Here is a 12666-nt window from a genome sequence, read left to right on the forward strand (position 1 = left end):
TCAAATGAAAATGCTTAATAGCATCCGTCGAGAACGTTAAGAATGTCAATTTTGACCTATCAAGCAGTTACACCACTTTAAGCCAGTACAAGGTAAACTCTCTTTGAGGGAGGAAAAACCCAAGTTCCCGAGGCCAGTCTCCCCGTTCAGCCTTAGAGAAGTGCACGCAACCACCAGCAGCACACTTGGAAGTGGGGGGATACTTCGGGGCAAGGAAGGCGGGCAACACCGTACCAGAATAAAGCATAAATAAAGCGCAGAGCTTTCTCATAGTTTCTCTCGAGCCATTTACACACGGCAGTCCATGATTTTCACAATAACTACTGGGAAAATGAAATTATTTCTCATCTTTTGAGTGTTCCCGGTCCGGTGTGAGTACCTGAGGAATAAATATCTGTTCCCTGTGTCCCAGGAAGACCTCTTCTAGGTGAAAGCACTGGAAAACGCGACTTTCCTTAGCGTAATTTTTCCTCATGTAGATGGTGCAGTAATAAGAGCCAGGATTTGTCTCACCTCGCTTTGCTCTAGGCGTGATGCCTGACTTGGAGAGAAAAGATAAATTTAGGCTTGCTCTCTCTGCTCACCCGAGAGAAATCAGCAGCTCCTAAAATCACACTCTACGACAGATAGAATAAATAAACATTGATTTTTCCTGGATAACATTAATCATCGCTTGACAGAGTTACACCAGAGAGCAAAGCAAGAGCGCGTGCTGCCTGGCGGCTGACAAATAGATCCAAACTTAAAAGTCATAATTATTTGATGACCCTTTGCTGAAGGGCTGAGGTTCACCTCCAGATCCAGACATCTCATTTCAGATGTCCTCTGAGCAACATGTCTGGTCTCCTGGTGTTATTAATGGGGATTTAGAGCCGCTTTTCACTGCCCACGTAGAGATGCCGGAGGCGAAGCAGCGTCTGAGACATCCGCACCCCGCTGGAAGACGCGTTACGAGTAATGAGAATCGAGCTGTTTGGGTCTGGAGCTGAATCCTCTCCCAGAGGCAGCATCCACCTGCCTAGATGCAGACGTTTATTGCCATTGGAGAATTGACCTGAATTTCACAATTAACTAAGGCTCACCCGCACTTTTTCTTACTTGACAAGCCGGCTGCTTTGTGTGAAGCGACCCGAGATGCAGGTATGAAACCCGGGAAGTTCATAAGGCTGCAGCTCGTGCCGTACGCGATAGCTGCCCGCCAGGAATCACATCTCCCCGCAGCTTGAAGACACTGACTGGAATGCAGATAAATTAAATTAAAAGCCCGTACCTTCCTGCCTGGGATTAGATATTATTCATGCTGGCAGCCAGCTGGTTGGTCCACGCTCTGCTAAATAACTGTCAGCAACCCCCCGAATATTTATCCTTGCCCTCCTGGGGAAAGGACCTTCGTTTGTGACACCGGCTATTCAGATCTGGTAAAATCTTGCATCCCTTGGGCAAGCCAGCGCAAGACCTTTCAACAAGCTGCCCCAGGACTCGCCAAGCAGCCTGTCGGTAGTGTTTTCCAAGGTTTAACTCGTGACGTTGCGGACAGGAGAAAGGCCAGCCGCCGCCGGGAGCCGACAGCCGAGCAAAGCCTTGCGGTGCCTCCTCCCGCCATTAGCCTGCTCTCATGGCGGACGTGATCCTCCAAATCTCGGTGTGGGAACAAGGGGAAGACGCCAGATCTACAGAGCTAAAACACGCTGTTCGGCTCACCGGTGTTTTAAGAGTCTTACAGCCCAAACGATCTAGTGACGGCAGAAAAAGCCTCGTTAATAGCGTGGTGGAGCAAAAGCATCCCGTGCTCACGCCTCCAGCATCCCCCTGGTTTCTCGCAGTGACCGTCTCTGCCGCCCTGAGGCAGAGCAGGGGGGGAGAACAGCCTGCCACAAGTCCTGGGGATCCTGCGGACGCGGCGGGACGAAGGGGGATTTTCACGGTGGGGATTTCTTCCGCCTTGCTCTCGGGTCCAATCGCAGCGGATTTTTAATTTTTTTTTTATTTATTCACAGCAGCTCCCCGCTCCAGCTGGAAAGGCACGCCGTGTCTTCTCCCATGCAACATCTACCCGTGCTTCCAGAGCTTCGCCCTTCGCAGTATTCACAGGGCCGGGGGTAAAACAAGTCAAGGAATACCATCTTAACCTCCAGGGAGCTGTCAGACCAAGCGAGACGCAGCCCCTCCCAAGCCCAGAGAGGTCCCCAGACCCTCCACTGCCAGGCCAAGATATAGCCGACGGCTTTTTAAAATTAATGACACCAGAAAGTGTTATTTGAACACCAGCAACTCAAAAATGTTCCCTTTAATAGTTTCATACATCCTAAAAAAAAAGAATATCCCAAAATATGGTTTATTGCAGTTCCCCTACTGCACGTGCGATATTTGTATTCAAAAAAACCTCTTTTTTTTTTCCACAGAGCGGCTCCTCTTGGAAGCGTTCGACCGTCAGCGCAGATTGCGTGCGATGAGAAATCCAGTGCTTCCTTGTCTCAGTTTATGCTGATGTTCAGAACGAAAAACAAAAAAAGCCTTAAGTTTCATTTTGACGTATCTGCCTTTATTTTTCAATCAGAAACTCTAGCCACGCTCGGCTCCCAAAGGCGAGAGGTGGCTGCACCCACTGCAGGTCCTTCCAGGAAAGGACAAAAGTCACCTCTTCGTCCGCTCCAAAAAACCCGGTAGGGAATGACCCCAGCTGTGCCCACCTAGCCCTCGGCATTTCACGGCGAAGGGCGGGTTTCTCCCCCGCGAAGGTCACCGGGATGAATCCACCGCGCTGCCCCGGGAACCGGGTAGCTGCACCCGCAGCCTCATCCATTTAATTCAGCACCCGAGAGCGCTGAGGGCAGCCGCGCACCTGGGATTATTTAGGGGGGGGGGAATGAACGCGATTTACGTCAGTCAGCAACAAAAAACGAAATCCTTCCCCTACACGGGGTAAAAGTTCAGAGCTCGCGCTCTATTTTTATTTGCCTTTATTGTAAAACCCGGGGCAGCTTTGTCAGGAGTAAAGATGTGCTGTGGGGACCCTTTCCGAGAATGATCTGTAGATCTATAGGAAACAATTGATGTAGGAGGCAATAATTCAAAATACCAGGAATTATTTCAAGCTGTAACGGTTAGCCCAGCCTATTTAAGAGAAAAAATAATTCGTAGGGCAGCGTGAACTCAACCTAGATTTCATACAGCCTGAAGCCTCACCGGAGAATCGCATTAGAGAAAAAAAAAAAACCCCACATTTCTAACCGCGAGGGGACCTTGGTCAGGAGTTTGTTCGAACATCCGACATCGCCCGTTCGTTTTTAACGGGCCCAGGAGCTCAGCCGATGCCGAGGAAAGAAACGATCTAAATGGGATCCGCCAACCATAGGGGCGAGATGATGGTCTTGTTTTATTTATGCGCTATTTCCCGGTGTCCTGAACAAGGACAAGCCACTTGGCCACCCAAGGCTTACCAGCACCTAAAAAAGTTTTCATCTAAAATAAGGAGCAGCTATTTCCAACAACGTCCAATAGATGGTGACGATGTATAAGAAATCCTGATGAGGTTTTTTTTTTCTAGCCACTTATTTAGCATTCCCCTCCCCTCCAGCACTCCCTTCTTGATACCTGAAAGTCTGTTATGGCCATTTCGCATCGCTCGGGGCTGACAACAGAGCACAAGGGTACATAGGGGGAAGAAAAACAAGTCGTTCACGCCTAAACAGGCATGGGTTTTATTCAGAAGTAGGCGAAATGCAACTTTCGAGAAGGAAAGGGGCAGCTAAAGAACAGGTATATTTGTACGCTGTCGTGCCTGGCCAGCAACAGGAAGAGTCAGCTTCAGGCTGGTAACTTTAGTATCAAAAAATAATAAAAGAATAGTAATAATAATAATAAAAAAGAAGTTCTAGGTGCTGACCAAGGTCACATCACTGTTCGGGTTATTTTTCACCGTGCTAGAGAGTATTTTTCCCGCCGTCGACAATACGGCTCACATCGAGTGACCGCAGGTGGAAAATCCTCATCCAGGACCCCGCCAAGCCTCCTCCGTCCCCGACGACCATCTCCGTGTCCCCTCCCAGAGGAGCTTGTTAAGATGATATTATCAGGGACACCCCTTACCTTTGAGTGATGAAACGCTAAAGAAATATAAAAGTTTTTTTGGTGGTGGCGGGGGGGGGAATTGCGGTCGCTGTTCTCCCTGGTGGCATTGCATTTTCACAGCAACCACAAGTTTCTGGTCAGAATATGGCGAAAGGCGGGAGCCGCAATTTCTGGCAGGGGTTGCTTCTTGCATAAGAAATAAAGACTTTTTTTTTTTTTTAATTAACATCAATTTTTTTTTTTGTTTCAAGGTGGGTTTTTTTTCTTTTTTTTTTCTGGTTTTGGTTTGGTGGTTTGGTTTTTTTTAATTCCTTTTCCCCACTGCCTCACGCCAAACTGCAAATCTCTGGATGCAGACTCCACTGATAATATTATTGTCTTTGTTTTTAACAAACCGTTGTGGGCATAAATTAAAAAAACTAATTAGAGCTTTGTTTCAAGGCTTTGAGAGGCAGAAATTGTGGGGCAAAAAATGAAAGGAGAAAGGCGTATGGTTGCCTAAAAAGAAGTGACAAAGATCAGTTTGACCCTGCAATTCAACTCGGCAGCCTGGTTTCAAAGACAGACCTATTTAAGAATTTGTATTTCGTTCACTTGGCTTATTCACCACATCCCATTACCCCCCTAACCGCATTAAAACTTCAAAGTTTATCCATTTAGATCTTGCGTTTCCATCCTTCCTAGGAAGAGCTTTTCCACAGGAGCTGCCTCCCAGGCCCAGCCCAGAAATCACCGAGACCCCGAGTGCCCAATGCCGCCCATGGAATTATTCGGCATTTCTCCGGTATAGATATTTTTCTGCTCAAACCAGCGGCGGCATGTCCCCTATCCCTTCGTTTACTGAGCAGGTATTACAGCTAAATAGAAGCTAGGGGATGACAAGAAGGCTCCGTAACATAGGTGTGCTGGCATACACATTTAACACAAGAATATATTGCATTATATATAAACATATAGTATAATATACATGTAATATTGTGTTTATGTATATATATACACACACACGTATATATGTGTATAACTTGCCATTCATAGGATCAGAGACCTCCTAGGTGTCCTTTCTGATCAAAATTATTCTATGTCCCGCTCAAAGCAGGGCCGACTTCACCGCCGCATCAGGTTGCTCATGGCCTCATCCAGGTGACTTTTGAATATCTCCATGGGTGGAGGCTCCACAGCCTCTGAGAGAAATCCTGCATCAGGTTTTATCGAGCAGGGCTCGGAGCCTGACTGTGATTCTTTCTGCTGTTCTCCTCAGAGCATCCTTCACCTCCTGGTTCCTCAGGCTGTAGATGAGGGGGTTCAGCATTGGGATGACCACCGTGTAGAAGACGGAGACCACTTTGTCAGTGTTCAGGGAGTAACTAGAGCTGGGGCGTAAATACATGAAGATTGTCGTCCCATACAACATGGTCACTGCTGTCAGGTGGGACGCGCAGGTGGAGAAGGCTTTTTGCCTGCCTTCAGCTGAACGGATCCTCAGGATGGCAAAGGAGATGAAGGTGTAGGAGACCAGGATGGTGGAGATGGTGCTGAGCTCGATGACGCCGGCCAAGGAGAAGAGGATCATCTCATTGATGTAGGTGCTGGCGCAGGACAGAGCCAGGAGGGGAGGAACGTCGCAGAAGAAGTGGTTGATGACATTGGAGCTGCAGAAGGGCAGCCTAACGATGAAGGTCATCTGTATGAGGGAGGTCAGGACACCCCCAGTGTAGGACCCCACCAGCAGCCACATGCACAACCTCCGAGTCATAACAGAGGAATAGAGCAGGGGGTTACAGATGGCCACGTACCGGTCATACGCCATGACGGCCAGCAGGAAACACTCAGTCGTCACAAAGACGATGTAGAAGGCGGCTTGGCCCATGCAGCCAACGAAGGAAATAGTCTTCCTCTCCGATAGGAAGCTCACCAAGGTCCTGGGGGCGATCACAGAGGAGAAGCAGATGTCAACAACGGAGAGGCTGCCGAGGAAGAAGTACATGGAGGTATGGAGTCGTGGGTCACCTCGGATGACTACGATTATCCCCACGTTGCCCAAAAGGGTGACGGTGTAGATGAGCAGGAACAGCACAAAGAGGGGTGCCTTCATCTCCGCGTGGTCACTCAGGCCCTCGAGAATGAACTCTGCCACTGAGGTGTGATTCTGCTCTGCCATTCAGGGCTTCGTGTCTACCGAGGAAGGAGAGAGCCTGAAAATACAAGACAGTGGAAACCATGCCTTCATTGATTTGAACTGAAATGGGACAACTTGATAATTTACACCCTGTGCAGCCAGGGCACCCGGAACATTCATTCCTAGGGAGCCAGAGTGGGATGGACTGCACCGAAGCCATCTGCTCCGAGCTTGTCCTCCTTCACAGTCCAAGGAAAGAGTCCCTTCTGAAAGGAGAGCATCCCAGCTTTCCCAAACGCCTTCCCCGCCTGCAGCCAGTCACTGCGGAGGGTCTCTCCCTTTCTCACCGTGGGCAGACCTTCGGGCAGGTTCATCTGTGTCGCAGAATCCCATTTCGGTACCTGCAGTTTGATGGGATCAATGGATATAGCAGCAGACAGGGATTCAGGTGACACAGACCAAATCATCAGCTCTGCCCTTGACCTCCTGTGATTAAGTTTGTCTCCACATTTGTTTCCCTTCCTCCCATTCCAAACTGATCACAATAAAGCACCCAGAACACAACAGCTCTGATTTTGGCAGCGGCTTCTGGCTATAATTGTAATAGCAAGAGTAAAAATACCGTAGCTTTCCTTTGTTGGTTTTGGGAAAGACACTGAAGTGAAGAAAAAAAACCCCAGTCTTTAATTTGTTGGGAACTGGGGAGGGAGAGAGGAATGGGGTGTTGCATGATCCTAAAACTCATTCAGGACACGAGGAGTTTAATATTACAGTCTCAGAAACCTTGGGGAGATGAAGCCAGGGAGACCGTGAGCAAAATTTGGGTCCAAAGCTGTTATTTTGAACTGGGCTAAGCATCAAATATTTCCTTGGTACCATTTAGAGACTAAACACCGTAAAATCTGTCTTGATTTCCCCATGACATTCAGAGCAAAGGCACGAGCCGTGGTGTTAGGGTCCCTTGTATAAAGGCTTTACGTGGGTTTAACAAATGGTGAATGAGCCTTTCAATAAGCGAGCGCGTCGCATCCCCGTTTATGGCTCCCCTCGTCCTGCTGCGGTAGTCCACGGCAGGCACCGTGAACCGCCACGATACGCCGATGACTTTAATCATGCCTCCTATTTCCAGAAGTGGACGGGGAGATGAAACCTGATTTACAGAAGTGATTTAGCTGCCAGGAGGTAGCTGTGAGTGTTCATGAGCATGAAGCAGCTGTAACGTATTAACTAAGCCCAGACCAAAGTGGGATCCACGATGCTGTCCTGGAATATAAAGTCACACCTGGTGCTCTCCCCGGTGTGCGCAAACAGCAGCATCCAACTGCGAATTGCACCTCGTTTCCAGCTGAAAGCAAGGTATGGCTGCGAGCACGGGCAGAAGGCATGAGGGAGGGGAACGGTCAAGGGGAAAAAAGAGCCAGACTGAGAATTCACTGTTTTAAGATGCACCAGAGGCAGAAAACCTTCTCGGAGGGAGCCTACGGTGGCACAGCATGGCGTCCTGGTGGTTAGGGCATTCACCATTTTGCTGCTGGCAAAACCCCAGCAGCTCCTGCCTCTCCCTTCAGCTGGAAGAGGAGTCGGCGCCACGGATGAGACCGCAGAGCTGTGCTGAGCCAGACTCGCTCAACTCCAGTTGCCTAAGTTTAGGCACCTAGTTAAGCTGCTCGCCCTAATGAAAATGTGATATACAGGTTTCTGTCCCCGATAACATGACGGTTCAGAATAAAACAATTAAATCTTTACAGGATTAAAGATGAGAATCAAAGTCTTACTCCATCAGTTGAGCACCAGGATCAGAAGACTCCTTGAAGAACCATTCTCCATCAGCAGAATATTTCTTCATGGAAATATTCTTTACTTTTTAAAGTGAATATCATTTTATTTCAGGGTCAGTAGGTGGGTTAATCTTTCCTTAGAGTGTTCTCCTCTCTTCTTCTCCCAGGGTCCTTAAACTTACCACAAGCACCATGACTTCCGATCTTTTGAATTCAAAACACTGGAGTGCATCCCAGCAGAAATATTTCCTCCTCTTTAACCAACACAGAGGAGCAAACCTTTACCTGGTGTAAATCGGAGCAGCCTCCCCAAAGGTAACGTTGCTGCAGTGATTTATACCAGAGCGGGGTAGTCCCAGCAGAGCTCACCCGGACCTTTCGGGGAACGGTCACACCTACCTGCGGATGAGGGTCACCTCCTCTTACCAGCTGCAAGGTCTTTTCCACTTTGGACGACACTCCAGGCTCAGGATGTCTGCGCAGTAGATCTGGGGGACTAAGCCTTGAAGCCATCCTCCTAGCTTCCAGATAAACGAGAACGTCTCTCCTGAGAGCTTGAGAGCCTCCTGCGTATTTTCAGGCTATGAATTTCTTCACTTGCAGCGACATGTCGCTTTTGCACGTCCCTCTGCAGGTCTTTGTGGGCAACGGGCACCCCTCCTCAGGGAGCAAGTGTTTGTCATGGCTTTGGCGACAGTTCAGGTCTCCGAGAAGTGAATCTCCATTGTATACCGCCGGATCCTTAGTGAGAATCCATGAGAGTCACAACAGTCTAAACTGCTAATAAAGGCTTGGCTACGTGCGCGGGAGGATGCAAAGTCCTGGGCTAATTATCGTCACAAATACCAACAACCTGTTACAACCCTTGGCAGCCTCAAGGGGCAGAAGAGGTAGAGATCCAAACGAGCACAAGTTATTCTTCACAAGCCCCTCTGAAAATCAAGGGGGAGGTGAGAAGGTGCATCCGAAGGGCAATTTACTCCAAGTATCTTAAACACCTATTGCAAGCAGCTTAGGCTGTCGTAATTAGCTCTGGATGGAGGCCTGGAGCAAATGGCCGGGATTACAGGAGATGAAGGCTGGCCCGAGCCCCCAGGCAAGGAATGAGCCTGAAAGGCTTCCAGGCTGCTGATGGTTACGAACAGGGAGGTCTATACAGGACCCACCTGTCAGAACACGATTGATAGACAGGCCATGAAACCGTTTTACTATGCTCCAGGTATTTCCAGGAGTATCTCAGCTGCCCATTTTTCCCTCCCTCTTGCAGAGAGCCAGGTCATTCTGCTGCTCCGCCTCTCTTGCAAGATCAAAACCGCCTCATCACAGCCTATTTTGAAGAGATGGTTCTAATCCAGTTTTCTGCAAACTTTTTTTTTGGCTAGCAGAAAATTGATAGCGCATTCATGGTCATTTTGGTGTAATTTGCGTCTGCTCAACACACGCAATCGATACCATCTTCTTTCGGTGTCTGGAACATTTTCAGGAGTTTACAATTCACACTATTTCTTTCAGTATAGCTGGTTTTTTCCCTTTAAATAATAGAAGCCCATGCTTTTAGATTAAACTGACAGCATGGATAGAGTCACCATCTAAATAGCAGTTCGTATTTGGATCATATTTGATCCACAGATGGGATTTATTCATCTATCAGTTGTCAACAACATCAAGCGTGGACATATGAGCCAACTGCCTAGGCTCTCTTTGCAGTCAGTAGAAATGAAGGTGGTGGTTCAGCTCTTCAGGCATGGGTGTCCAGGACTATGAGACCCACCATGCATCCCTAAAGGGCACAAGTCTCCTTACATCTTATGCCACGTCTGCCGGACCTGTGTCCGTATGTCCTACGATATCTCAGGTGGAATTAGATGGATCAGTAGAGTCAGTGTAGCCCGGAGGAGGATTTGCCATGCCCAAAGGAGATCCATGCAAGGTCACACGAACAAGTTCTCCATCAGTATTGCTGAGAGCCTAGAGGACTGGCTGAGAGATGGACACATGGGATGGGTTCGGGCTCACCTTGCTCCATTTTTGCATGCCGTACGGACCTACACATGAGCTATAGGTGTCCCCGCTTCTCCTCCAGTCTGAACTCCAGCGGTGTGATTCAGTTGGCCAAAGGGATGGCTCCGGGGGAAACGCTACAGGACTTACAGGAACCCATGACCTTCTGGAGGAGCAGCTGGAGCCCAGCAGGAAACCTTCAATGGCACCAGAGCCAGCACAACCAGCAACAGACCGGCACCTGCACCAGCAAACCCAACTCTTGGCAGAGAAGAGCAATGCAGACAGCCATGCTGACCCCAGACGGGTGTTGTGGTTGGGTGTAGCTCTACAAATGGCAATATTTTAGCAGCAGGGTTTATATTTGGGGAGTTTCTGTGCCAACACTTTCACCACCAATTCACATTTGTTCCCACTTTATTACCAAGCCTCCAGGTACAACTCAAAACACACACCCCCCTTTCTTGAAAAGGTAAATAAAAACATGCATTCCAGTTATTTCCAAAAGAAACCTCTTTTCCTTCTTACAAAAGGATGACAAAGAAGGAAAAACAATTTGTAGAAAGCCATTACACAAATAGTTATCAGGTAATTAGGTATAAACCTTTGAAATGTTTATCACTAAATTCTTCATCTGCCTTGTATCAGCTACGCAGCTGTGTTGTGTATTGCTGCATCTAAGGGTATTTTTGGCCTATTAATTTTCCTCTTACAATGGAGGTAGAAACGGAAAGGAGTTGCAAATAAAAAACTGTGAAAATAGTATATAAACTGAAATCTGACATGTGGACGTGACAGGACCTATGGGCTGGGTGGGTTTCAGCCACCGTAAATTCAGAGGTCCTGAAGTTAAATACGGCAGAGAGTCACACTACATTTCCTATAGGCAGCGTTATGTCTTTACGCAGCGTAGTTCACCCAAGCCATTTCCCATGTTTATTTTAACAAGACTCATGGTCTTTTGTTCCTGCTAGGGAGGGAGACTAAGATCAGATTTATGTTTACCTATTAAGCTCCAAATTTGGCCAGTTAAATCCCACAGCTAATGGTCTTTCATATACAGGTAACTACATGCTTTGAGAAAATTAGAGAAAAAATAGAAATATGAGGTTTATTGCCACTAATGCACCATGGCTTTACTGTACATCCTTAAGTTTGAATATACGTGCTAAACAATTCCACTAAACAGTACATTTAGGAACTGTCACTGTCCAATACTTAATATTGTGTATTAACAAAATCATTCAAAGTATTTATTCACTATAAAATGCATTTTGAAGCACTGAAGTGCAGCAGAAATTTTTTTTAAATACCTTTGAACATACTTTGAGGGGTCATTGTGGAAGAAGAGGATCCAGAGAAGTTCCTCTCAATTTTCCCCATTTTCTGCAGCTTTAGGGAAACATTTCCTCCTTTCCCATCCAAGCCTCCTTGCTCTGCTCCATGCGTTCTCCTGCACGCTCCCATCTGTCATGGGGATTACCTGGAAGCACTGAAGTTCACCTTAAATCTGCAGATCCCATCTCATGGCTGGAAGAGGTACGGCACTTGCTAGGGATGTAGTCCCCTGCGCTGATGAATGATGTCCAAACTGTAGGAGAGGGTGACCACGAGTAGGCTCGGGCCAAAGACAGCTGAGAAAAAAATTGTCCAAGTGCTCAGCAGAAATCTCACAAATGTGTTATTTTTACAGGGCTGAGCCTTGCCATCGTATTTCCCTTCGAGAGAGAGGTGACTTGGGATTGCCTAAGGAATGGCAGGTCCATGACAAAACCCAGCACATGCTTGCCTCCAAATATTCAGAAGCCATCTGGACGTTATAGCATGTTTCCTCACAAATCGAGGAAGATTTGTGGACATTATAGCATGTTTCCTCACAAATCGACCTTTGGTGGTTCTTCAATGAGTACGTACTTCTCCTGTTACGAAGCGCACTATCTAGAGGCGAATGTGTAACAAATTAATCCCACATCGATAGAGCCGGCCTACAAAATGGACAATAATATACGGAAGAATTATCACAGACTTCTCTCCGATTTCAAAAAGACCCCCAAAACACAGACCCCATTCCCATCACTGCCTAAATGTCAAACCATTTACCACTTTAGCAGGGAAATAATTATTCTCCCCACTGCTCTCTTCAGAGCACTCCTCACCTCCCGGTTCCTCAGGCTGTAGATGAAGGGGTTCAGCATGGGGATCACCAGCGTATAAAAGAAACAATTTTAGAATCATAGAATCATGGAATCGTTAAGGTTGGAAGAGCCCTCCAAGATCATCGAGTCCAACCGTCAACCCAACACCCCCATGCCCACTAAACCATGTCCCTAAGCGCCTCATCTACCCGTTTTTTAAATACTTCCAGGGATGGTGACTCAACCACTTCCCTGGGCAGCCTGGTCCAATGTTTAACTACTCTTTCAGGAAAGACATTTTTCCTTACATCCAATCTAAACCTCCCCTGGCGCAACTTGAGGCCATTTCCTCTCGTCCTTTCACCAGTTACTTGGGAGAAGAGACCGACCCCCACCTCGCTACAGCCTCCTTTCAGGTGGTTCTAGAGAGCGATGAGGTCTCCCCTCAGCCTCCTTTTCTCCAGGCTGAACAACCCCAGCTCCCTCAGCCGCTCCTCATCAGACTTGTTCTCCAGACCCCTCACCAGCCTCGTTGCCCTTCTCTGGACACGTTCCAACATCTCAA

The 12666-nt window shown here is 47.7% G+C and overlaps 1 protein-coding gene and 1 pseudogene across 1 annotated transcript; both read right to left on the minus strand.

The window, feature by feature from the left end:
• Positions 1 to 5269: 5269 nt before the first annotated feature.
• Positions 5270 to 6274, minus strand: LOC103914260 (olfactory receptor 1052-like). Its single transcript, XM_009320875.1, has one exon. It carries the CDS (start codon positions 6227 to 6229, stop codon positions 5270 to 5272), a length of 960 nt encoding a protein of 319 aa, XP_009319150.1. The 5' UTR covers positions 6230 to 6274.
• Positions 6275 to 12062: 5788 nt separating this feature from the next.
• Positions 12063 to 12666, minus strand: part of LOC103914261 — a 1456-nt pseudogene continuing 852 nt past the window's right edge.

Source organism: Pygoscelis adeliae, unplaced genomic scaffold, assembly GCF_000699105.1.
Source record: "Pygoscelis adeliae isolate BGI_AS28 unplaced genomic scaffold, ASM69910v1 Scaffold423, whole genome shotgun sequence".
NCBI lineage: Eukaryota > Metazoa > Chordata > Aves > Sphenisciformes > Spheniscidae > Pygoscelis > Pygoscelis adeliae.